The sequence below is a fragment of the Scardinius erythrophthalmus genome (genome assembly GCF_964197995.2).
Source record: "Scardinius erythrophthalmus genome assembly, chromosome: 16".
Lineage (NCBI taxonomy): Eukaryota > Metazoa > Chordata > Actinopteri > Cypriniformes > Leuciscidae > Scardinius > Scardinius erythrophthalmus.
Genome location: NC_138236.1, coordinates 1,721,978 through 1,746,815, shown reverse-complemented (window position 1 = coordinate 1,746,815; position 24,838 = coordinate 1,721,978). Strand labels below are relative to the sequence as shown.

General features: G+C 36.3%; 1 protein-coding gene across 11 annotated transcripts; it reads right to left on the bottom strand.

The window, feature by feature from the left end:
* Positions 1-778: 778 nt before the first annotated feature.
* Positions 779-24,632, bottom strand: brd2b (bromodomain containing 2b). Of its 11 annotated transcripts, none has more exons than XM_081389145.1 (13): positions 24,468-24,619; positions 24,199-24,345; positions 20,256-20,544; positions 16,819-16,956; positions 14,488-14,635; positions 12,796-12,971; positions 10,676-11,128; positions 8,461-8,589; positions 6,881-7,138; positions 5,520-5,752; positions 5,058-5,398; positions 3,458-3,583; positions 779-2,005 (listed from the first exon to the last, which is right to left on the bottom strand). In XM_081389145.1, the coding sequence occupies exons 3-13, from the start codon at positions 20,517-20,519 to the stop codon at positions 1,875-1,877; spliced, it is 2,397 nt and encodes a 798-aa protein (XP_081245271.1). In that variant the 5' UTR covers positions 20,520-20,544; positions 24,199-24,345; positions 24,468-24,619; the 3' UTR covers positions 779-1,874. The 11 variants fall into 11 exon arrangements, with proteins under 11 accessions (XP_081245271.1, XP_081245273.1, XP_081245268.1 ...); XM_081389147.1 differs by having other exon boundaries at positions 20,256-20,547; positions 24,468-24,615; XM_081389142.1 differs by lacking the exon at positions 24,199-24,345 and having other exon boundaries at positions 6,893-7,138; positions 20,256-20,547; positions 24,468-24,632.
* Positions 24,633-24,838: the final 206 nt, after the last annotated feature.

The window sequence follows — 24,838 nt, the reverse complement described above, 5'->3', positions numbered from 1 at the left end:
TTTCCAGGTGATGAAGGATAAAAACTTTGACAGCCAATCAGAATCCACCCTGCTCTAAGGAGCTTGCGCATTAAAGCGGCAAACGATTTTTATTTTGCATATTCAAAATTATATTTTAAAGCATAAAAAACAGAATCAGCTTTTTAAAATTCCATAACAGTAACATCCTATTTTGCATGTTTTTTGCATATTACAAATTATATTTTAAAGGTTATTTTTAATGTTGACATTTTGTGTGTGTGTGTGTGTGTGTGTGTGTGTGTGTGTGTGTGTGTGTGTGTGTGTGTGTGTGTGTGTGTGTGTGTGTGTGTGTGTGTGTGTGTGTGTGTGTGTGTGTGTGTGTGTGTGTGTACGAGCCTTTACAGTTTTTTCTCATGATGCACTGATTGACATTAATTTATACATCCTAAATCCATCCTGTTTTGCATGTTATTTTGCATATTACAAATTATATTTTAAAGGTTATTTTTAATGTTGACATTTTGTGTGTGTGTGTGTGTGTGTGTGTGTGTGTACGAGCCTTTACAGTTTTTTCTCCACTGATTGACATGCATTTATACATGTAATGAACAAAAACACTTGATAACCAACTGTTGTCAGTGATAAACTGGGTTTTTGCCATTATATTTCCATTGATTTACAGCGGAGTAAAAATTTCCCAAAAAAGTTCCCTGATGTTTCAAGTTTTTCATGACTTTGGGAACCCAGTGAAATCCCAGTAAACTCAAACGCTCCTCATGCCCTTGCGCTAAACCGATATCACTCATGCTGGGTTTTGCAGAGACTAAGTTTACTCATAAACAGCATTATAACACCCACAACAGTACAACTAGTGTTTCCGGTTTGGCAAGGCTGCTGAAAAATGCAATATAAAACATTAAATAAACACCACTTCACACAGTTCACTTGTTGTGTTTGTATTTCCATCCAAATAAAAACCAACGTATAATCTGGAGTGCATAAACTCTTAATTATACAGCAGATAAGGAGTATTACGTCACAATGATCTGCCAGTTGTCTTATATAGTCAAAAAGAATAATCTTAGAGAAACGCAAAGAAACACAAAGGAGAAAGAAGTGGAACCAGGATCATGTTATTATGGACTCTATATACAGGAACTAAAAGAGGGTTTCTATTGCTTCTAGTTTTCCACTACAAACCAGATCCACTCTCAACATTCAACTTAACCAGCGAATTCAATCCTTTAGAGCTTTAAGAACAAACGCAGTCCAGTGAGGCATAGCTATGGCTGTTAGTTTCGAGATTGATGCAATTTCACAGACAGATTTATGACAAAAAGTGTAATTTGACATTGATCTGATCATGTAAAAGAAGAGATCATACACAGATCAAAGCAATATCTGTAACCAGAGCAGTTTCACTCACTCACGGCACGATGCACTGCAAACCGTACGCTAATGTTTGAGTTATTATATCATACTGTACATACAGAACAAACCCCAGAACAGTCCACTGCATCGTAGCGCAGAATCCGAAACTCTTTAAAACCAATGCAAAGTAGCTCTTATTTTCTTAACACTTCTGCCCATGTGATCGTCAATCATCCGACACCGGCCCTGATGTTCACAGCAATGCCGACAGAAGCAATAAATGTAAATTAAATGGAAGCAAAACAAAACAACAAGCCATTTCGTCAACTAAGAAAAGTAGTTATGATCACACACTCTCATCAGAGTTTCCCATTATGGGCGTTTTTGGTAAAAGTCTTCTTTATAAAAGAAAAAAAATCATCCTACACGATATATACATATTTTTTTTTACACTGAAGTAAACGTAAGCACAGAGTTCCTGGTGTTCAGGATGCACGGAAAACAACGCGAGGACCACGGTTCTGAACGCTTCCCAGAGTTCTTCACCTGGAGTCGGAGTCACTGGAGTCGGATGAGGATGAGGAGGATGAGGATGAGGAAGAGTCCGAGCTGGAGCTGCTGGCGCTGAGACGTGACGACGCTGTGTGAGGATCCACTACGCTGGGCTTCTCCGCTGAAACACACACACAAGCACAAGCGTGTTTTGCCGTTGACTTGGGTTGGAAAATATAGCAACATGCTTGTGAATATTGGAAACAAAGTTTATTTTTTACAAGGAAAAGTAATTTAAAAAAAATAGCTTGTTATTAAAAGGCCAAGTCATTTTCATATAGGTTTATAATAGCTTAGAATACAATAGATGAAAGTGTATAAATATATATAAATGGATAAAAACTTTTAATTTTTAAATAAGAAATATTATTGCAGAAAAAAAAGTATTTTATATTATTATTATTCATATTAATTATTTTTTTAATAAAATATGTTTATTATAGTAATATTGTTTATTAAATATTTTAATTACAAAAGCAATATTTCTTATTTTGATAATGTATTTAGTAATAACAATATTTTATAATATTGGAAACAAAGTATATTTTAATAAGGAAAAGTAATAAAAAAAATTCATATAGGTTTATAATAGCTTAGAATACAATAGATGAAAGTGTATAAATATAAATAAAAATATATAGAAATGGCTTAAAACTTAATTTTTAAATAAGAAATATTATTATTGTAGAAAAAAACCCAAAGTATTTTATATTATTATTATTCATATTAATATATATTTTATTTTTTATAAAATGTTTATTATAATAATATTTATTATTGAATATTTGTATTATTACAATAGCAATATTTCTTAGTTTAATAATTTATTTAGTAATAATAATTATTTATTTTATAATATTGGAAACAAAGTATATTTTATAATATTTATTAATAAATATTTGTATTATTACAATAGCAACATTTCTTATTTTGATAATTTATTAAGTAATAATAATTATTTATTTTATAGTACAGCATTAAAATGACAATAATATTATTTATGGCTGTCTTAATTTAATTTTCAAATGCAAAAAAAAAAAAAAAAAAAAAATTATTTTTTCAGATCCTTAAAGTTTCTCTTTTGTTGACAACAGCCAGTGTTTTTTGCATGTTTTGTTCCTCTCGCATGTTATAAGCGACGGATTCATTGGAGCAGCGTTTACTGCAAACTGAGATTTATGAACCGCTCATGATCACGTGCAGATGAACACAGCGCGCGATTTATTATGAAAAACTAAGTGCATATATTTCATTAATTAAATTGCAACCGCTGTGATTTTGTTTTTATTTTGATTCCTCGTGCAGCTCTATGTATTCGTCTGTTGAATTGCATCTTGGGCATTGTGTTTTTTTTTTCTTTCTAGTTGCTTCTGAGTGCAAGATCTCGTCCTCTGTGTGCTCATTTTCACCTGCTTGTTCAACAACAGCTCTACACACACACACACACACACACACACACACTAAACTGATCCCATAAAGGCAACGCTGGCCTGATCCTCACTTACACCAGACTCATACTAATTGAGTCCTGACACCAAGACACAACAGCTGGTCTAGAGAACACGCTGCACACCTTTGGGTTTCTGGGGTTTCTTGGCAGAGTTCAGTTGTCCGCTCACGTCCATTAATCTCCTCTCCAGTTCTCTCTTCTTCTCCAGAGCCAGTTCCTCTCGACTCTTCCCTCCTTCCTTCTTCACCACTGCACACAGGAGGTGATCTACATTACACTTTATACGGTAACACTTTATTTTACTTACCATAGTAATAACAGTAAATTATGCATAATTACATGCAACTAACCCTCAACCAAATCCTAATCCTACCCTAACCCTATAGTAAGTACATGTAGTTTATTAATATTATTCAGTACTTAAATATATAGTTACACTAACAATGACACCTGAAAATAAAGTGTAACCCTTTATGCACTGCACCACAAATAGTCCCAGCTAAAATATGCATTAGAGCTGAGTTTGACAGCAAGTTTAAATTGGTAATCGTGTAAATCATGATGCATATGAAAGAAAAAAGATATTGAGCTGCACAATTAAAATATGAGATCCCAATATTCCCACGTTTCTGAATAGACAACTAGACAAAATAACGCAATTTACTAGAGGGGTTCTGACACAATGATTGCTGCAGTATATTTATACAATTATTGAATTATTTTGAACTATTTAGAAAAATAGTTCCGACACAATGTTATTTGAAAAGTGAAAAATATTTAGTAAGATTTTATGTTTTTTAAATCAATGCTTGAATGAATTAATTCAATGACTCAAAGACTTCACTTGTTTTATTTCTGGATGAATCCGCATTTTAGAACTAATCTATTGAATGAATGATTCAGTGACTCACTCACTCAAAGATTTCACTGGTTCAAAAATGCTGATTCATTATGAAACAAATCTATTGAATGAATGATTCAATGACTCGCTCATAAAGACTTCACTTGTTTCATTACTGGATGAATCTGCATTTTTTTAATTAATCTATTGAATGACTGATTCAATGACTCACTCGCTCATAAAGATTTCACTGGTTCAAAAATGCTGATTCATTCAGTAATTAATCAAATCTATTGAATGAATGATTCAATGACTCGCTCAAAGACTTCACTTGTTTTATTACTGGATGAATCTGCATTTTTTAATTCATCTATTGAATGACTGATTCAATGACTCACTCGCTCATAAAGATTTCACTGGTTCAAAAATGCTGATTCATTCAGTAATGAAACAAATCTATTGAATGAATGATTCAATGACTCGCTCAAAGACTTCACTTGTTTCATTACTGGATGAATCAGCATTTTTGAATGAATCTATTGAATGAATAATTCAATAAATCACTCGCTCAAAGATTTCACTGGTTCAAAAATTCTGATTCATTCAGTAATGAATCAAATCTATTGAATTAATGATTCACTGACTCGCTCATAAAGAATTCACTTGTTTCATTACTACATGAATCAGCATTTTTGAACTAATCGATCGCATGAATAGGTGTGTTGGACTTAAAGCGGCGCTTTAACATCAAAGTACCACGAGAGCGATTCAAAAGCACAGGGAGCCGTCTGCTCTCGCGATCTATTAACGATTAATCGTGCAGCTCAGAAAGTTGACAGAAAGTGTTGATGTTTTTAAGCTAGATCGTCCAGGTTTACTTACAATCATCAAATCTCAGCTCACCATACGGTTTGCGGGGCTTCTTGCGCAGACAGGTCATGACGTAGCGCTCCAGCTCGCGCAGCGTGGACGGCTTCAGCGTCTCGAAGTCGATCTCGATCTCCTCGGGGTTGGTGTCTCGCAGCGAGGGCTCTCGGGACTGGATGATGTGAACCACGCGCCCCAGTTTCTCCCCGGGGAGCTTGTTGATGTCCAGACTGAGCTGCCGCTTGTCATCGTAACTCATGGGAAGACCGTCTTCCTCTTCCTCAGAGTCGTAGTGAGGCAAGCACACCGGGGCGGCCGGCGCAAAACGAGATGATGAGGCGGATTTCTTTGTGTTCCTGCCGGAGTGAATAAATCAAATTAATTAAATACAAATAATATACAATTCAAACCATTAGATTTGGACAGAGTCATCCGTATCATCACGTATCAGAGTGAATAGGAAAGGGGGAAACTCACTTGTTTTTGCTGCTTTTCTTGGTCGGGCCTTTCTTGCTCTGTGTGGATGACAGTGAAGCTCGGCTCGATTTGCTTTTGGGCATTTTGTCCCGTTCATCACTCAAACTCCGACTTCCTCTGCGCTTCTCCGGCTTCTTTTTCTTCTTCTTGTCCTTCTTTTTCTCTCGTTTTCTTTTGGGTTTGACAATCGGGCCAGATGAGAGGGCGGCGAGCTGCTCATGCACCGCTCTGAGCTAAACACAAGAGCAGAGTTACAACCCCGCTGTGATGGAAGATTTTGTTGGAGATATATATATATATACACACACACACACTGCTGGTCAAAAGTTTTAGATCGGTAAGATTTTTTATGTTTTTTAAAAGAAGTCTCTTCTGCTCACCAAGGCTGCATTTATTTGATAAAAAAATATTATAATAATAATTTTTCACAATTAATTATTGTGAAATATTATTATATTTTAAATCATCTGTTTTCTATGTGAATATATAGTAAAGTCTAATTTTTTTTCCTGTGATCAAAACTTAATGTTCAGCATCATTACTCCAGTCTTCAGTGTCACATGATCCTTCAGAAATCACTCTTTTGAGAGTTTTCAAGATTTGATGCTCAAGAAACATTTATGATTATTATCAGTGTTGAAAACATTTTTTTACATTTTTATTTCATGATGCTTTGATGAATAGAAAGTTCAAAAGAACAGCATTTATCTGAAATCTAAAGCTTTTGTAACATTAAACACTACCGTTCAAAAGTTTGCGGTCAGTGAGAATTTTAATTTTATTTTTGGGGGAAATAAAATAAATCAATACTTTTATTCATCAAGGATGAGTAAAACTGATCAAAAGTTACAGTAAAGACATTTATAATGTTAGAAAATATTCTATTTTAAATAAATGCTGTTCTTTTGAACTTTCTATTCATCAAATAATTTTGAAAAAAAAAAATTGTACACAACTGTTTTCAACAATGTTTTCTGAGCATCAAATCATCATATTAGAGTGATTTCTGAAGGATCATGTGACACTGAAGACTGGAGTAATGATGCTGAACATTCAGCTTTGATCACAGGAATAAATTACACTTTAAAATATATTAAAATATAAAACAGTCATTTTAAATTGTCATAATATTTCACAATAATTAATTGTGAAAAATTATTTATTTAAAAAAATAAATAAATGCAGCCTTGGTGAGCAGAAGAAACTTCTTTTAAAAACATAAAATATCTTACCGATCTAAAACTTTTGACCAGTAGTGTGTGTGTATATATATCCGCCAGAGACATCTATCAAAGTCAAATTTGATTTGATGCCGTTGGTGTGCATGTGTGAAGATGTGTGTAACAGGAAGGTCTGTGTACCTGAGTACACACCTGGTCCTGTAGTTGGGCCAGGCGTTGAGCGCGCTCCTCCTCGCTGTCCGAGCTCGGCTCACTGTCGCTGCTCGGCTCGCTCTCCGACGAAGAGGAGGAGGAGGATGAAGAGGAGGAGGAGGAGGATGAAGAGGAGGAGTGGTGCATTCCCAGCATGCCCCTGTTCCGTCCCAATGGAATAGGAGACAATTCCTCTTCCTCCGAAACCTCGTCAGGCATTTTTGCGAAGCGAAACTCAAACACATCCTGGGGAAAGACAGAGGGAAAAACAGAATCAGCAGGAGGACAGTCGTATCAAAGCATATGAAATTCTAACAAAAATTAACAACTTAAAAAAAATTTCTTTTTTAAATAATCAGGTTTAATAATTTAAAACAAAAATTAATAACTCAGAAATTGACAATATATGTAAGTAGAATGTTATTATTATCTAATTTCAAATTAAAATAAAGTTATTATTTGTATTTTATTTTAGTTATATTATATTATTTTATTTAAATTATATTTTTTAACCTTTTTTTTAATTTAAATCACTCTCAGTTTGACTAGGCTGATATTACGCAAAATAATATCAGGCTTTATTTTCTCCAATAAAACAATAAAATAAGAATATTTAAAAACACTAAAATGAAAAATAAATTATAATAAATTAATAAATAATGTTCAAAAAACTAAATGAGTAATAATATTAATTTAAAACATCTAAAAAAAATATATATATATATTATTACAAAATAAAATACAAATAAATTATATTAATATATAAATCATTGTAAGGTTTTATTTTCTCCAATAAAACAATAAACTAATATTAAAAAAAACAAAAAAAAAACAACGTCTAATAATAATTAAAAATAATAAATAATACAAACTACAAAATAATGATTTTACTTAAATTATAAAATGACTAAAATGAAAAAATAATAAAAACAGCATCTAATAAAAAATAAAACATTAAAACAACACATACTACAAAATAATTATTTTATTTAAATTATAAAGTTCTTTTAAATTGCTGTTTAACTAGGTTGAATTAAATAAAGGCTTTATTTCCTCCAAATAAATAAATATTTAAATACTAAATGAGTAATAATACATTTAAAAAATCTAATAATAATAAAAAAATAAAATAAAATAAAAAATTATATATAAATCATTTTAGTTATCAGCAAAAGCAAACAAACCTCTCTCTAACATGTCCAGCTTAAAGCCACTGAACAGCTTGCACAAAACCAGCATATTTTAGGATCATTAAGATTATTTTGCATCTAGGCATCCTTATATAGCCCTTCTGTAGCTCCGCCCCTTCTCAGCGCTGCGCTCGCTGTCGTTTGTCTTCCGGTCTGTATTTTCACAGTGATCTTGCGTATTTATGAATGAACAGCTCGTTTTAAAATCTTCCCGGTCGACTGACATTTGTTAAGACATCTGCTTTAAACATTACAATCCTCATGATAACTTTCGTTAAGTAAATCCACTTCACCAGCTAATCACTCCTGGACAGCGAATGCCATAGAGATATACAGAGCGACCGCAAAACCGGAAGTTCAGAGACTGAGTTTGCGCACCTGCAGTTTCCGTGCCATGCTGACCACGTCATGATCCGGAGGGTTGTACTTGTAGCAGTTGGAGAACATGAGTCTGACGTCAGCGCTGAACTGCTGGGCGTCTCTGTACTCGCGCTCGTCCATCTTCCTCTGAGAACACACAACACAGGAGGAGCGTTAGCTACACACAACGACTGAGGCTATCAGAAATAAGCTTAGAAATAAGCTTTAAAGCCCACTCCTAGGAATGAAACAGGAAGATCTGATAAGACGGCTTTACTGCTGTGAAAAAGTGGTCATGTGGTCAAGACCTAGGCCTAGGAACGACAGGAACAGACTTTCCTGCATTCATTTATAGACGAACTGATCTACAAATGAACATGCATCCCAGGACACTGTGTGAATGATTTACTGTGCATGTATGTATGCGTATGTTAGCGCAGTTTAAGTGTTCAGTCTAGTTAATAAAGTCTTGTTCATGTCACATGGAAAGTTGTCCACGTTTCAAGCACATATACTGGAGTCCCTAATCATTATTACATATTAATCGTATTAACTGTACAGTTGATAAAGATATTTCCCATGCCCCGGAAATGTACATTTCTTAGAATTAATAAACAATTAACACTGAGTGTTCACGGCACAATTACGGAAGCTTGTTTCCGCCACTGAATAATAAATAAATAATAATAATAACTGCGACTTTTTATCTCACAATCTGACTTTTTTTTCTCACAATTGCGATATATCAAGTCAGAACTGTGAGAAATAAAGTCAGAATTGTGAGATATAAACTATTCTGGAAAAAAAAAAGTCATTTTTTTCCCTTAGAATTCTGACTTCATATCTCGCAATTGTGAGAGAAAAAGTCAGAATTGTGAGATAAAAAGTCGCAATTATCTTTTAAAATATTTTATTTTGTGGTGGAAACGAGCTTCCATACAAACAGGTTACTTGATTGTAATATTAATTTTACTACATTAAGCTCTATTAACTGATGCAAATATTCATAAAAACAAGTTATGATTGATTATTAATATTTCTTTAGAGCTAGTTTGCTACATACATCACCTCAGTGTGTTTTACACCAGGACTTGCATACATGGCAAGGGTGTCAATAACCGGGTGCAGAACATGAATCAATTAAAATCACAATTCACTGGCTTCTGATTCAATTCAGAAATTATATTTGCAAATTCAAAACGATGGCTGATATTATTTGATCAAAAAACAGTATAAACAGTAATATTTTGAAATATTACCATTTAAAATGACTGAATATATAGTAAAGTGTAATTTATTCCTGTGATCAAAGCTGAATGTTCAGCATCATTACTCCAGTCTTCAGTGTCACATGATCCTTCAGAAATCACTCTAATATGAGGATTTGATGCTGAACAAACATTTATGATTATTATCAGTGTTGAAAACAGTTGTGCTGCTGCTTCATATTTCTGTGTAAACCGAGACGTTTTATCATTGATGAATAGAAAGTTCCAAAGAACAAAAAATATTTTGTTACAATATAAATTTCTGTCACTTTTGATCAATTGAATGTGTCCTTGCTGAATAAAAGACTTTACAGTCACCTTTCATTAATTTAGTATTGATAAATAATAAAAATAATTTGAGCGCAAATCGATTCAATTCACAATTAATAGTTTCTCGATTCAATTGAGAATTTTTGCAAATTCAAAACGATTCAATCCACAACAACAATTCAATTTTACTAGATTCAAATTCAATTAAATCAGTTTTTTTAAGTGCATTCAAAGTAGGGCTGGACAATATGAGCAAAATCTTATTTCACGATAATGATTATTACAATAGTTATTTTTGCTGGAAATACGTAACTTTAGACGCCAATGATATTTCACAATTCTTGAAACCAATTTTGGTCAGACTTTAGATTAGAGTCCACTTCTCAACTTTAACTTTCGCCTCAAACTTCTAACTACTGCTTATTAACAGTTAGTAAGGATTAAGGAAGTTGTTCTGTTTATGTATTGGTTAGGATTAAGGGACGTAGAATATGGTCATAAGGCATTAATAAGTCCTAATAAACAGCCAATATCCTAGTAATATGCATGATAATAAGCAACTGAGAATTGAACCCTAAACTAAAGTCTAACCCCAATTTTGCATCAAGAATACAAGCCTAATGTAAGTAAAAAGCTGCCAGATGATTATTAAAACAACTAAGAAAGCTCAAAATAAGGTGGTTCATGCATGTCACCTTGATGGTGCTGAGGTCCATGGGGTGTTTGATGATGTCGTTGTAGTCGTGCAGGCCCAGCGTTGACGTGTCCACGGGTTTGTAGAAGGGCCAGGCGTACGCCGCGTGTTTCTTGGACAGCAGTTCTTTAAGGACGCCGCTACAGTAGCGAAGCTGCTTGCTAAGCTTCCCGCGCCGCGAGGGCTGATGGGGTCGCACGGACTCGGGGAGGTCTTTACGGGGAGGTTTGATTGGCCGACGGGACAGGGGTCGACCCAAGGCGGGCTGGAGGTGCGTGGGCTCGCTCACTCCTGTACTGGGAGAACAGTTCACAGGCGTGGAGGACAGAGAGTGAGGAATCTCTCCGGCCGATCCGTGACCTTTGCCCATTCCTCCCATCCGAGCCGTCGAGGTCACGGGGAAGCCGAGGGTCGTGGGAGTGGTGGTGTCGGCTTTACGCTTCACGCCCTTCTTCTGCAGAGACAACAGACATGAGCATCGCTTTCAGTGGCCGTTATTAACTACACACTTCAAATTAACCAATCAGAAGCTGAGAATGAGAGCAATGGCAGAAGACAACCGAATCATCAGACCAATGGCTTGAGAAGACTCGGATTATAGTGCACACGTAGCATCAACTACATCTACAATGTTTTTAGTCTTTCAATTATTTAAATTTAGAGACTTCCTGCAGTAAATGCACAGTATCATGCAAAAAAATATATTTTAAATATTGAACTCTCATTAAATTGTTTTTCTATAGTATCGAGCTGAACTGACTGACAGCTTCAGTGATTATAAAAAGCAATCTTTTCTTGCTCTGTGAAATTCAGTAACAATTTGAAAAGTTCACATGACTTTTCCTACTTCACACTTCAGTGTAATAATGTGCAAACTGACAAAACAAATATTTATTGATGATTTTATATTTTATAATAGTGATATCATAATGTCTAAATGTATATCCAAAAGTAAAACGTGAAAAAAATATATTAAGGAGTGGAAATGGCTAACCAGACAATAATTGCTCCTCTGCCGCCATCTACTGGCTAAAGAGAAAATTATGGTGGACTTTAATCCCATGATGCACCGCAATAACAAGTGTTCAACTAATGAACGCTCAACGGCTAGAGAATACCCATAATGCACAGTAAGGGTCGCCGAATGAATTCCCGCGCCTGACCAAAACATGGTCATCTATCCATTTTCCAAACCACTGGTCCAATGTGGGTACAGCGTAATATCATCCAGGTATAATTAGGGCTGGGTATCGAGTTCGATACTTTATAGGCACAGAGCGAATAGCCTTGCAGAACATGCAATGCACATGAAAGCACACAAAAAAACAAGGAAAGAGCAGAACTGGGTCAAAATAAAATGGAATTTGGAAAAAATACTATTAAGAATGTAATTTTTGCTAAACTGTAAATAAATTGCTGTTAAATTCAACAAGTTTCATAATTTCAATTAATTACACATGATTTTGGATTAACAAAATTTAATTTAACCATCCAGAGAAAAAAAAAAAAAAAAGGAATTAACTCACATTAAACTAGGTATCTTGTAAAGTGTGATTATCCTTAAGTTTAGCTTTGCCGTTTTGTCCCCTCTCTTCACATTAATGTTAAAGTCTCTGCTGTAATATAATCCGTTCATAAAATTGTTATCGAAAAAAGTATCGTTCAGGAACCGTTATCGAAGTCATGGTATGGAAATGTTCTTAATGACACCCAGCCCTTTGGTATAATACCGGCATGATGACTCCCAGCGTCAGTCCCGAGAAGACTTCAGATCACGCAAACTCTGAATCAACACGCACCAATGCTGCATTCTTCTAAATGTCATAATCATTTGTTAACAAACAAGTATTCATTACTTCAATGAACTCATTGTTTCTGTAATAGGGACTTGTGCATTTTCTGTAAAGCTGCTTTGAAATGATGTGTATTGTGAAAAGCGCCATACAAATAAATGTGAATTGAATTGAAAGTGTGTGTGTGTGTGTGTGTGTGTGTGTGTGTGTGTGTGTGTGTGTGTGTGTGTGTGTGTGTGTGTGTGTGTGTGTGTGTGTGTGTGTGTGTGTGTGTGTGTGTGTGTGTGTGTGTGTGTGTGTGTGTGTGTGTGTGTGTGTGTGTGTGTACCTTTGCCGTGGGTTGAGTGGGTGGAGGGGTCATCAGTGGTGGAGGAGGACCGGTGTTGCTCAGCAGGGTCTGTGGAGGAGTGGAGAACTGTGAATCTGGCGTCTCGGGTGAGGAAGGACAGTACGCCGACTGAGACACCGCTGGCACCTGGTGAGCCGTCATCACACTTCCTCCTCCTGATGGATGTAATTATCAGATTCAATTATTAAAAAGTTTTGCCAAAGTGACAGAAAGACTAATTACCTGCTTAAAGTCCCCCTGTAGTCAATCATTTTATTCCTTAAAACTGCCTCATTTAGTATACGCGGTTCTATGAATATGCAAATGAGCCCCGCCTCCACTCACTCACTCAGCTCAGAGATCCACTGGTTGACGATCACACGTTGATCTGATTGGTTACAAGGTAGTTTGTGACGTCAGAAACACCAGCGATTTCAAAGCGTGTTTTTGAGACTGTCTTTGGTTCACTGCAGTTTTAAGGAGAAAACACTCAGCAATGCTGTCGACTTATGAACTTACACGTGGTTTGTCTTATGTAAGGGTTAATGCCCGACGAGGTGTCCATTGTCAGGTATTAATGGACGATGGCGAGGCGTGAACCGTCCGACGCGCAGCGGAGGTCCATTAATACCTGACAATGGACACCTCGTCCATTAATCCATTAATGGATTAATGGACAAGGACGATTAAAGTCTGATTAAAGTTAATGGACGATTAAAGTCAATTAATACCTGACAATGGACACCTCGAAGGGCATTAACCCACTTATACCATGGTCACTTGCCAAATAACATTTTTAAAACATTAGTTTATATTTTAACTAGTTTTACAATCGAAATCTAACACCCTAGACACCCTGCAGCCACTCAGAATCGAGTATTCACCCAGACCATGGTATAAAGCGTATTAAAAACACCACATAAGGCGCGTTTCCATTACAGAAATGCACATAATTTTGGCGATTGTTTCTAAATGTCGACAAAAAACTATTGCGAAATGACGGCGTTTTCATTAACCGATGTTATGCGACTAAATCTCGCGATAAGTAAAATCATTACAAAAACCATGGTAACAGACGTTAGTAGGTTTATGTACTATATCCCAGCCGCCGCACTGGCCATTATTATTAATCAAAGGAGACGTGTATGTGTGTTTTCCAAGCATTAATGTTAAGGAAAGACCCTTATTATACTTGTGAGCGGCTCATATGAGGAGTTTCTGGGTGTTTCTCCCTCATTTCTGCTTCCAGGTCTTGATTGTGGCATTTATCTGAGGTTTAGAATCCATTATTCCTGTAATTATTTTGTCTTTTATGAATTTAATAAAGAACTCAGTCTCGTATTCTGACCAAACACACCACGCCATCTACGTCAGGTGACCTGTAAATGCGCAAAAACTGTTTCCATTGCATTTTTGCGAAATATTTCTTTTTCGAATTGCCTGAAAAACCTCCTCATGCGAGCGGAAAAACTTTTTTGAGATAAATGGGAGTTTTTGCGAAATTGACGTGTTTCCATCGGGCGTATTTTCAATTCGCACAATTTGAAGGGTAATGGAAACGCGGCTATAGACATATAAACTACATTAAAAGCTGGTTTTGACCACAGGGGGACTTTAACATCTAAACGGGCTGTTCTTGGCAAGAATAAGCTATAAATTTGCCACTACAGATTACATGACTGGGCAACTCACCTCTGCCTCTGCGACCTTTGATGGTTTTCGCTCCTCTCCCTTTTGGAGTAGGAGGGAGAAACTCGACCTCATCCGGGGGCATTTGGGCAACCTTCTGTAAGAAGACCTTCTCCAGAGACTGTGCCATCAGCACAATGTCATCTGTGGGCTGAGAAACGGTTCAGCGGCATCAGTTGCTGGACAGATGTTGATATGCGCATGCATGTGGACGGCAGAACCGCGCAGGGGTGAATAGTACGGAGAAATATGTGGAATTTAGGGCTGGGCGATATGGCTGAAAACTGTATCACGATATAAGTGTTTTATATCGGCCGATATCGATAATTATTGAATTTTTTTATAACATATTTAAAATAAGGACCAGTTCAGGAGACAAATATATTACATTTAAAGATTTTTTATTTTAAACTTAACCTACCTCTGATTATAATCCCATCAGTTATAAAGGCAGAAATGTCAACACAACCATGGAAAACTCAAAAGTCTAAAATCACAATGAACACTTAACAATTATCTCTTAACATTAAGGTGCAAAATTAAAGAATACGTAATAAATGCTTTATAAAGGGGTGGGCGATATGGCAAAAATATAATATTACAACTTCTTTCTATAAATTCTATAAATCTATTTCTTTCTATTTTCTATAAATTATACATTGATACTTATTAAAGCTATTAATAAAGTTATTAGTCAAGAGCAGTGAGTGATTTTCTCTTTACATTTTGTTGTTTTATTAACATTAAAGGGATAGTTCTCCTAAAAATTCTAATTTTCATAATTTACTCTCTCACGTTGTTTTAAACTCGAATAAGTTTCTTTCTTCTGTTGAAAATAAAAGTTATTTGGAAGAATGACCAACAGTTGATGTACCCCAGTGACTTCCATAGTATATTTTTCTCCTATGGAAGTCAATGGGGACCAGCTACTGTTTGGATACCCACATTCTTCAAAATATTAATATTAGAAAATATTAGAAGGCAATTAATACAGGTTTGGAACAACAGTAGAGTGCGTAAATAATGAGATAATTTTTATTTTTTGGGTGAACTATCCCTTTAGGGACAAGCGGCAATGTGTTTACTATTACTACTGTCTCTTTAAGAGCTGCGCGCGACGCGTCTATTATACACGCATTTGTCAAGCAGATTTTCTCTCAATTTTCTCAAGTTTGCTTTCACTTTAGACATATCCGACTAGTTTATGTAAACCTTGTGTGTATATAACAGTATGAGCAAAATAAGACTCGAAAGATTACTTAGTATTCAGGCGCTGGTAGACAGGCTTTTAGTGCATGTGAGCTTCACATGTACACGCTGAGAAACACACGCTAGAACAGCGCATCAGCACGCGAATAACAGAGAAACTGACGACTGTCTTGCATAATCTGCAGATGACATTGGTCTGACTATGGTCAGACTTCAAGTCAGGCGAGCTGACTTTTCCTGTTTTATCTAGTTACTAGAGAGTGAGTGCCTTTGTTCATGCAATCAAACCTGCTTGCTGGTTTCTTCCGACGAAAAAAAATAAATAAATTATCGAACGTTTTATCGAACGCATTTTTTATTGATATTGATTACGTGTCTATCGCGATACATATCGTTATCGTTTTATCGCCCAGCCCTAGTGGAATTATTTGGAAATGCTTTTGCAAAAACCACAAAAGTTTTGTGAAAAAAACGCAAACATTTTGCGATAGAATGCAAAAGCATTTCCAAATAATTTCCCTTTAGTACATCAAAGCGTTCAATTGTTTGGGGTTGGAAGGATGTTTATTGAAAAAACACCAAGGCTGCATTTATTTGATTAAAAATACAGTAAAAACTAAATATTATTATAATTTAAAATAGCTGTTTTCTATGTGAATATACAGTAAAGTTTAATTTATTCCTGTGATCAAAGCTGAATGTTCAGCATCATTACTCCAGTCTTCAGTGTCACATGATCCTTCAGAAATCACTCTAATATGAGGATTTGATGATCAAGAAACATTTATGATTATTATCAATGTTGAACACAGTTGCTGCCGCTTAAATTCAGGATTCTTTGATCAACAGAAAGTTCAAAAGAACAGCATTTATTTAAAATAGAATCATTGGAAACATTATACATTTCTGTCACTTTTGATCAATTTAATGCATCCTTGCTGAATAAAAGTATTAATTTCTTTTACTGAGCCCAAACTTTTGAACGGTAGTGTAGGTGGACGTATATTAGCACATGCAAGGTTCTGACATCATTCTAGCACGTCTAGAAAGCACATCAAACTCTTTTTCGATTCCCAACCCGACTAATGTGTCCGTTGCAACACACACACACACACACACACACACCTTATTGTAAATGTAGCAGTTGGTGAACATGGTATTGAAGTCCTGCAGACATTCGCCGGCGCTGCGATAGTAGTTATTCTCCAGCCGTTTCTTGATTGAGCCCATGTCCATCGGCTGTTTGATGATCTTATGGTAGTCCTGAAAGCAAAACAAGCATCACAGGAGATCATATCATCTGTGCGTATGAATATGGGGAAGATCAACGCTTGTAGACATGCTGTCAGGCTATTGGTAATATGAGCTGACACAAGTCACAACAGTCTGAAAGTGATCGAATACAACAACATACAGTCAAACCAAAGATTATTCAGACACCAGATATCATTGTTTCACTAGTGTGTGATCAGGACACTATAGTTCATTTATGTAAGTGAGGAGAGCAAAATAAAGTAAACTGTGACATATTATACCCAAAAATTCTTCATACAGTGACTACCAGTGACATTTATGTAACTTTGGGAGTAAAAATGATTCAGACCATGTTTAGCTGAAGTGTTTTGTCTTTAATTGCTTATGCTCTTTTCACACACAGACTGAACACAATGAAGCATTGCTTGGTGATTGGTTGAGCTAAACTGGTATTATCTAATTGTGTAGTTAAATTTAACAGCTGACAGATATTCAACATAATTCACGTGTGAGACAGTCTAACAGAAGGACGGACAAAACCAGTCAAATATCAACTGAGTTAATAACTCTGAGTTCTTGTCAGATTTTATTACCATTCTCTAAACTATAGCGAATAAACTGTGATAATGTGAGAAATGTAGAAGCTGTCTGAATAAATTTAGGTTTAACTGTATATATAAAGTCTCTTATGCTCACCCAGACGGCATTTATTATTTAATCAAAAGTTTGATAAAACAGTAATATTGAATTTGAAATAACTTTTGAAGATTTCTGATTGGACGGACATCAATGAAATGCCAACCACATGGTTTTAGAACAACACGAGAGTGAATAATAATAACAGAATTTAACACTTTTATGATGGATAGATGTACTTTTATGATGGACAGATGCACTTTTATGATGATAAATGCACTTTTATGATGGATAGATGCACTTTTATGATGATAAATGCACTTTTATGATGGATAGATGCACTTTTATGATGGACAGATGCACTTTTATGATATAGATGCACTTTTATGATGGATAGATGCACTTTTATCATGGATAGATGCACTTTTATGATGGATAGATGCACTTTTATGATGGGCAGATGCACTTTTATGATGGACAGATGCACTTTTATGATGGACAGATGCACTTTTATGATGGACAGATGCACTTTTATGATGGGCAGATGCACTTTTATGATGGGCAGATGCACTTTTATGATGGACAGATGCACTTTATGATGGACAGATGCACTTTTATGATGGATAGATGCACTTTTATGATGGACAGATGCACTTTTATGATGGACAGATGCACTTTTATGATGGATAGATGCACTTTTATCATGGATAGATGCACTTTTATGATGACAGATGCACTTTTATGATGACAGATGCACTTTTATCATGGACAGATGCACTTTTATCATGGATAGATGCACTTTTATGATGACAGATGCACTTTTATCATGGATAGATGCACTTTTATCATGGATAGATGCACTTTTATGATGATAGATGCACTTTTATCATGGATAGATGCACTTTTATGATGATAGATGCACTTTTATCATGGATAGATGCACTTATGATATAGATGCACTTTTATGATGGACAGATGCACTTTTATCATGGACAGATGCACTTTAATGATGATAGATGCACTTATGATGGATAGATGCACTTTTATGATGATAAATGCACTTTTATCATGGATAGATGCACTTTTATGATATAGATGCACTTTTATGATGGACAGATGCACTTTTATGATGGACAGATGCACTTTTATGATGGATAGATGCACTTTTATGATGGATAGATGCACTTTTATGATGGACAGATGCACTTTTATGATGGACAGATGCACTTTTATGATGGATAGATGCACTTTTATGATGGACAGATGCACTTTTATGATGGATAGATACACTTTTATGATATAGATGCACTTTTATGATGGACAGATGCACTTTTATGATGGATAGATGCACTTTTATGATGGACAGATGCACTTTTATGATGGATAGATGCACTTTTATGATATAGATGCACTTTTATGATGGACAAATGCACTTTTATGATGGACAGATGCACTTTATGATGGACAGATGCACTTTTATGATGGATAGATGCACTTTTATGATGGACAGATGCACTTTTATGATGATAGATGCACTTTTATGATGGATAGATGCACTTTTATGATGATAGATGCACTTATGATGGATAGATGCACTTTTATGATGATAGATGCATTTATGATATAGATGCACTTTTATGATGGACAGATGCACTTTTATGATGGATAGATGCACTTTTATTATATAGATGCACTTTTATCATGGATGGATGCACTTTCATGATGGACAGATGCACTTTTATGATGGATAGATGCACTTTTATGATATAGATGCACTTATGATGGATAGATGCACTTTTATGATGGACAGATGCACTTTTATGATGGACAAATGCACTTTTATGATGGACAAATGCACTATTATGATGACAGATGCACTTATGATGGACAGATGCACTTTTATGATGATAGATGCACTTTTATCATGGATGGATGCACTTATGATGATAGATGCACTTTTATGATGGACAGATGCACTTTTATGATGGATAGATGCACTTTTATCATGGACAGATGCACTTTTATGATGGACAGATGCACTTTTATGATGGATAGATGCACTTTTATGATGGACAGATGCACTTTTATGATGGACAGATGCACTTTATGATATAGATGCACTTTTATCATGGATAGATGCACTTTTATGATGGACAGATGCACTTTTATGATGACAGATGCACTTATGATGGACAGATGCACTTTAATGATGATAGATGCACTTTTATGATGATAGATGCACTTTTATGATGATAGATGCACTTTTATGATGATAGATGCACTTTTATCATGGATGGATGCACTTATGATGATAGATGCACTTTTATGATGGACAGATGCACTTTTATGATGGATAGATGCACTTTTATCATGGACAGATGCACTTTTATGATAGATGCACTTTTATGGACTTCAAAACAGAAACAGCAATTCACTACCATAATAAAGCTTGGAAGAGCCAGGACATTTTTAATATAACTCAGATTATATGCGTCTGAAAGAAGAATGTCATATACCCCTAGGATGACTTGAGGGGTGAGTAAATCATGGGCTGATTTTCATTTTTGGGTGAACTATCCCTTTAAGTGCTCACGGAAGAGATGAGTTTTCAATAAATGACAGAATTCACATTTTTTGGGTGATTTGGTCTCAGAAAGTGATTGTTCACTCACAGGTAAGCTGAGTCGGACGGCGTCCACGGGTTCATGGAAAGGCCATGCGAAATGATGGCGCCACAACGCTTTGACCAGGACCTTGTGTAGGAACTGCAGCTGGTTGGTGGTGCGTCCCAGTCGGCCCGGCTCGTTCACCGAGGGCTGTTGGGGTGGAGGAGGACCGGGCGGAGGCGCGTGGGGCAGAGACGGGCTCTCGAAGCCCTCGTACAGCAGAGACGGTTTACGGATACGCTTTCCCGAACTCTGCTCCATCCCACTCATGACAGACAGACTCACTCCCACAGAACTGCTGACACACAAACACCAGAGATCATGCAGCATTTAACCTTGGGTCTGAAGGATAAGGACAAACATATATTTTAGGGTGTAACAATATATTGTGTCACAATTTATCGCAATACAAAAATGCAACAATATGTATTGTGGATAGATCACCCAAAATGAAAATTACTGTGAGAGAATTACCGTTTTCAGAGTTTTAGTGTCAGTACTACATAAAACTACTATATAATGTTGAATATAATGCATAATAATGCAATGGGGGAATATTTGTGTGTCCTGATAATGCTAAATGTCTGATGTTACCAGTAAAAGTGGCTTACGTTATAAATATATCTGTGAAAGACTGCAAGCATATTCGTCTACAATAATTCTATATTTTCAGCTTCAGAATCATGAATATTGTTATTCTGGTGTCTCTATTGTCCTGTGCTTTGGGTTTCCAGCACCAAGTCCAAGCCTGTTCATTTACACACCAATATAACACCAAATCTAGCATTTTAATCAACAGTAATTTTTTTGTTAACCTTTTATCATATGTCTTGGAGTATCGCAATGATATCGTATCGTGAACTCAGTATCGAATCGTGACATGAGGATATCGTTACACCCCTAATATATTTATATGAAATAAATAATGCAATTATATATACAGTATTATATTGCATATTGAACACTGTAGTGCTGGGCGGTTTGACCAAAAATCAACATCACGGTTTTTTTCTAAATTATACCGGTTTCACGGTTTTTACCGGTTTTTTTTTTTTTTTTCAAGCATGATGGGTGTTAACCACATTTTCTACTGAGTGAGAGAGGAAATACTGCAGTAGATTAACTTATAATGCCCTATTTTATTGTCATGAGTGAATATTATAGAAAAAATCCACACTAATATTAATACAGGTTTGCAAGGCTGTTTACAAAGAGGTGCCAGCAGGACGCGCTTTAGGAGCGGCAGAAACAGTGGTTTCCCCGGTAACGGCTGTACACAAAGCAGCAACGCTCATAAACACTGCTTTATCAGGAAAGATAAAGAAAGATTCAATCGTAATAACAAAGAAACTTTTCTAAAGACCGTCAGTTCACTTCAGATACGTTAATACAGTATAAAAACACGCGCGCCGCGAGAAAAAAAGACTCTCACCCCCACACGTCTCGTGCCCATTCTAGTCAATGCTTGTGTTTCAGATCGAAGCTTCCCAGAAGCGGCTCTCCGCGCCGCTTCGCTAAATATAGGCGCCTAGTCTATTTTGACGCACCGCGTGGAGGACGGAATAAAACCTTGTCGCAGCTGTAATGCGCCGCAGACGTGTGTTGTAAATGAGGGGTGACGCCGGTTTCACACCGCAAGCGTCAGCGGCGCGTGAGCAGCGCGTATTTTTTTCGGCGTCCATGTTAATCAATGAGTGCATTCACACCGGGAGCAGGAGCAGCGCGTGAGCGTCCAGCAGGAGCGTCGCGTGAACAGCAGTGCAGCGGGGGTTTCGGCGCCGAGTCTATTTTTGCTGCGCCGCTTACGCTGAATTAAAGTGACAATGCATTGATCATGGCCAAAATACAGCAGTTTTACCCAAAAAGCACATTGATGATATCTATTGTGTTTTAAACAGTCAATCAAATGACCAACAGCAATTTAAAAAAAAAACAAATGTCCAAAAACAAACTTATTGCCCGAATAATAAAAACAAAGATGAACCAAAAGTTATATAAATGAAATGATTAATAAAATAAGCTTCTTGACAAGTCCTTTCTCTTAAATGTATTTGAAAACGAAATAAAGCAATGCCAGCTTATCCATTATAGAGTACTCTGTCTGTACACAACCCGCGGTTCAACCGCGCGTGACAAACGCTGCCAGTGTGAAAGCAAAACGCACGTGTCCTGCTCCTGCTCACCATACGCACTGCTCCTGCTCTGCTCACGCTCTGCTATCGCGTGCAGTGTGAAACCGGCGTGACCCCTCATTTACACTGCAAACGCCTGTGGTGCATTACGGCTGCGACAAGGTTTTATTCCGTCCTCCACGCGGTGCCAACTCACACCGGGAGCATTTCAGAAGCGGAGCGAGTGGATGCGCGAGACCACGTGATTTGCCTGTCCGACGTGTTTTTTCTTGATTTTTGGATTTCTACCATACAGTCTATGGTTTCTACCAAGGATATTGGTGTGTAATACGTTTGGGAGTTTGCACAGAGTGTTTATTTAGAATTTGACAATGTTTTCTTTTACTTTTATTTTGTATTTCCGGTGCGACTTGGACGCGCGTCCGTCAAAAATAGACTAGGCGCCTATATTTAGCGAAGCGGCGCAGAGAGACGCTTCTGGGAAGCTTCTGAAACGCGCCGTGTCTCGGCCGGTGTAAACACCAGCATTGACTAGAATGGGCGCGATCAGCTCCGGTAGCCGTGTCGCAGCCGTAATGCGCCGCAGACGTGTGCGGTGTAAATGAGGGGTGAGACTGTGTCGCGCTGCGCCGCGTTCCGATTAAAGCGACATACACCGGTATTGCGGTATATTAAAAATTCATATCGTAACAAAAATAAACACCGGTATTCGGTATGAACCGGTAAACCGCCCAGCACTAGAACACTGCATTGTTTAGTGCAAACTATAGCTAATATAACAATTCCCCATTACATAATATACATTAAATATAAAAAATAGACACACACACATATCTAAACATATATATATTAATCGCATGTAACATAAGTTTTTAAATATAGAATAAGTGTGTGTGTGTGTGTGTGTATAAATATATATACATAGAAAACATGAATGCACACACAAACACATGTATACTATATATATTAGTGCTGCCAAATCAATTAAAATTGATTAATCACATCTACCACAAAAGTTTGTAAATATGTATATATATATATTTGTTTGTTTTTTGGAAATGGTGATACTGGGTAAAATAGTGTTTACTATATTTATAGTTTACTATTATATTTTACATTGCAACATTAAATGTCATGTATGTATGTGTGTATCCTTCAGAAATCATTCTGTTGTGATAATTTGCTGCTAAAGAAACATTTATTACTATTATTTATAAATTTTGAAAACAGTTGTGCCGCTTCATATTTTTGTAGAAAGTGAAACCAATTTTTATATATATATATATATATATATATATATATATATATATATATATATATATATATATACAATTTTGTTAGATGCGATTACAATTTGACAGCACTAATACACACACAACCTTCATGAACACATTTTTACTGGAAAAAATATCAAACATTTATCATTTTACACCATTTCTAATGACTGCTTCCAGTATCAATTTCAACAAATAGTTTACAAGCCATAAAAACTCGTGCAGTGGAGAGGGACATTAAGATGATATATGAAATAATTACATACACATTAATTCAATAAACAACTCATCTCATGCGGGAAATGGTGGTGCATTAGCATCAGGACAAAATCAACTGTATAGAACAACATAAATACTGTACTGAAAGACTATATAACTACAGTAAATGCCATTCAGTCTGTCCCGCCTATTCTCTGTTTGTAAACAAGTTCTCACTGCATTCAAGCTAAACCAGCACAGCTCGCCCTACAAACACACAATAACAGCTCAAACATGATCCATTCATTCATTCATTCATTCATTCATTAATTACACTGCACTTACATTATGTGTGTTTCAGTGAGTGTGGCCCTTTAAATGCTGAAGATGGCGGAGGGAAATGATGCAGTACAGACCCACAACACAGTGATGCTCGCTGCATGCTATTATTATAAAGGCTGGAACTCGTTTAAAAAGCCGTTTTAACATCCACTATGAGACACAAGAAAGAAAATGAACTTGTAAACAAGCGCTTCCTCCCCTTTTCCTCGTCCTTTGTGATTAAAGACACGCATAGGATTAGTTTATAGGCTCCGAAGGCACGCCAATACTACCTGTCAAGAGACGGGTTGATGGCTGCCTCCATTCGGATGTATCGCGATTGTTTTGCGTCGCGGAATCCTGCGTTTTCGCCCCGGTTTTATTGTTATTCAGCTCCTTATGCTCGAGCTTCCCCGCGCCGTCCAACTAGCAAATGGCGCCTTTCAATTTCCGCTCCTGGGTTTTTATATAAGAACGCCAACGACCAATCAGAATTCGTCCCGCCTCTGAAGCTGGTTCCTTATTGGCTGAGTCTCACGTCGTTCCATCGTCAGACACGCCCAGGGAGTTTATGTATGACTCACGGTTACCATCTAGTGAGGATTTTGAGATTATGACAAAGAAACGAACCTAAACTGTTTCAATAATTAAATAACAATAATAA

What these genes read in the sequence shown, in the direction of transcription:
- brd2b (XM_081389138.1), bottom strand. Translation starts at nt 24,499, where the DNA reads ATGGAGGCAGCCATCAACCCGTCTCTTGACAG. An exon ending in CCACTCAACCCACGGCAAAG is followed by an intron (nt 11,129 to 12,795) that starts GTACACACACAC and finishes TTGTCTCTGCAG; the next exon opens with AAGAAGGGCGTGAAGCGTAA. An exon ending in AGGACCAGGTGTGTACTCAG is followed by an intron (nt 5,753 to 6,880) that starts GTACACAGACCT and finishes TCTTGTGTTTAG; the next exon opens with CTCAGAGCGGTGCATGAGCA.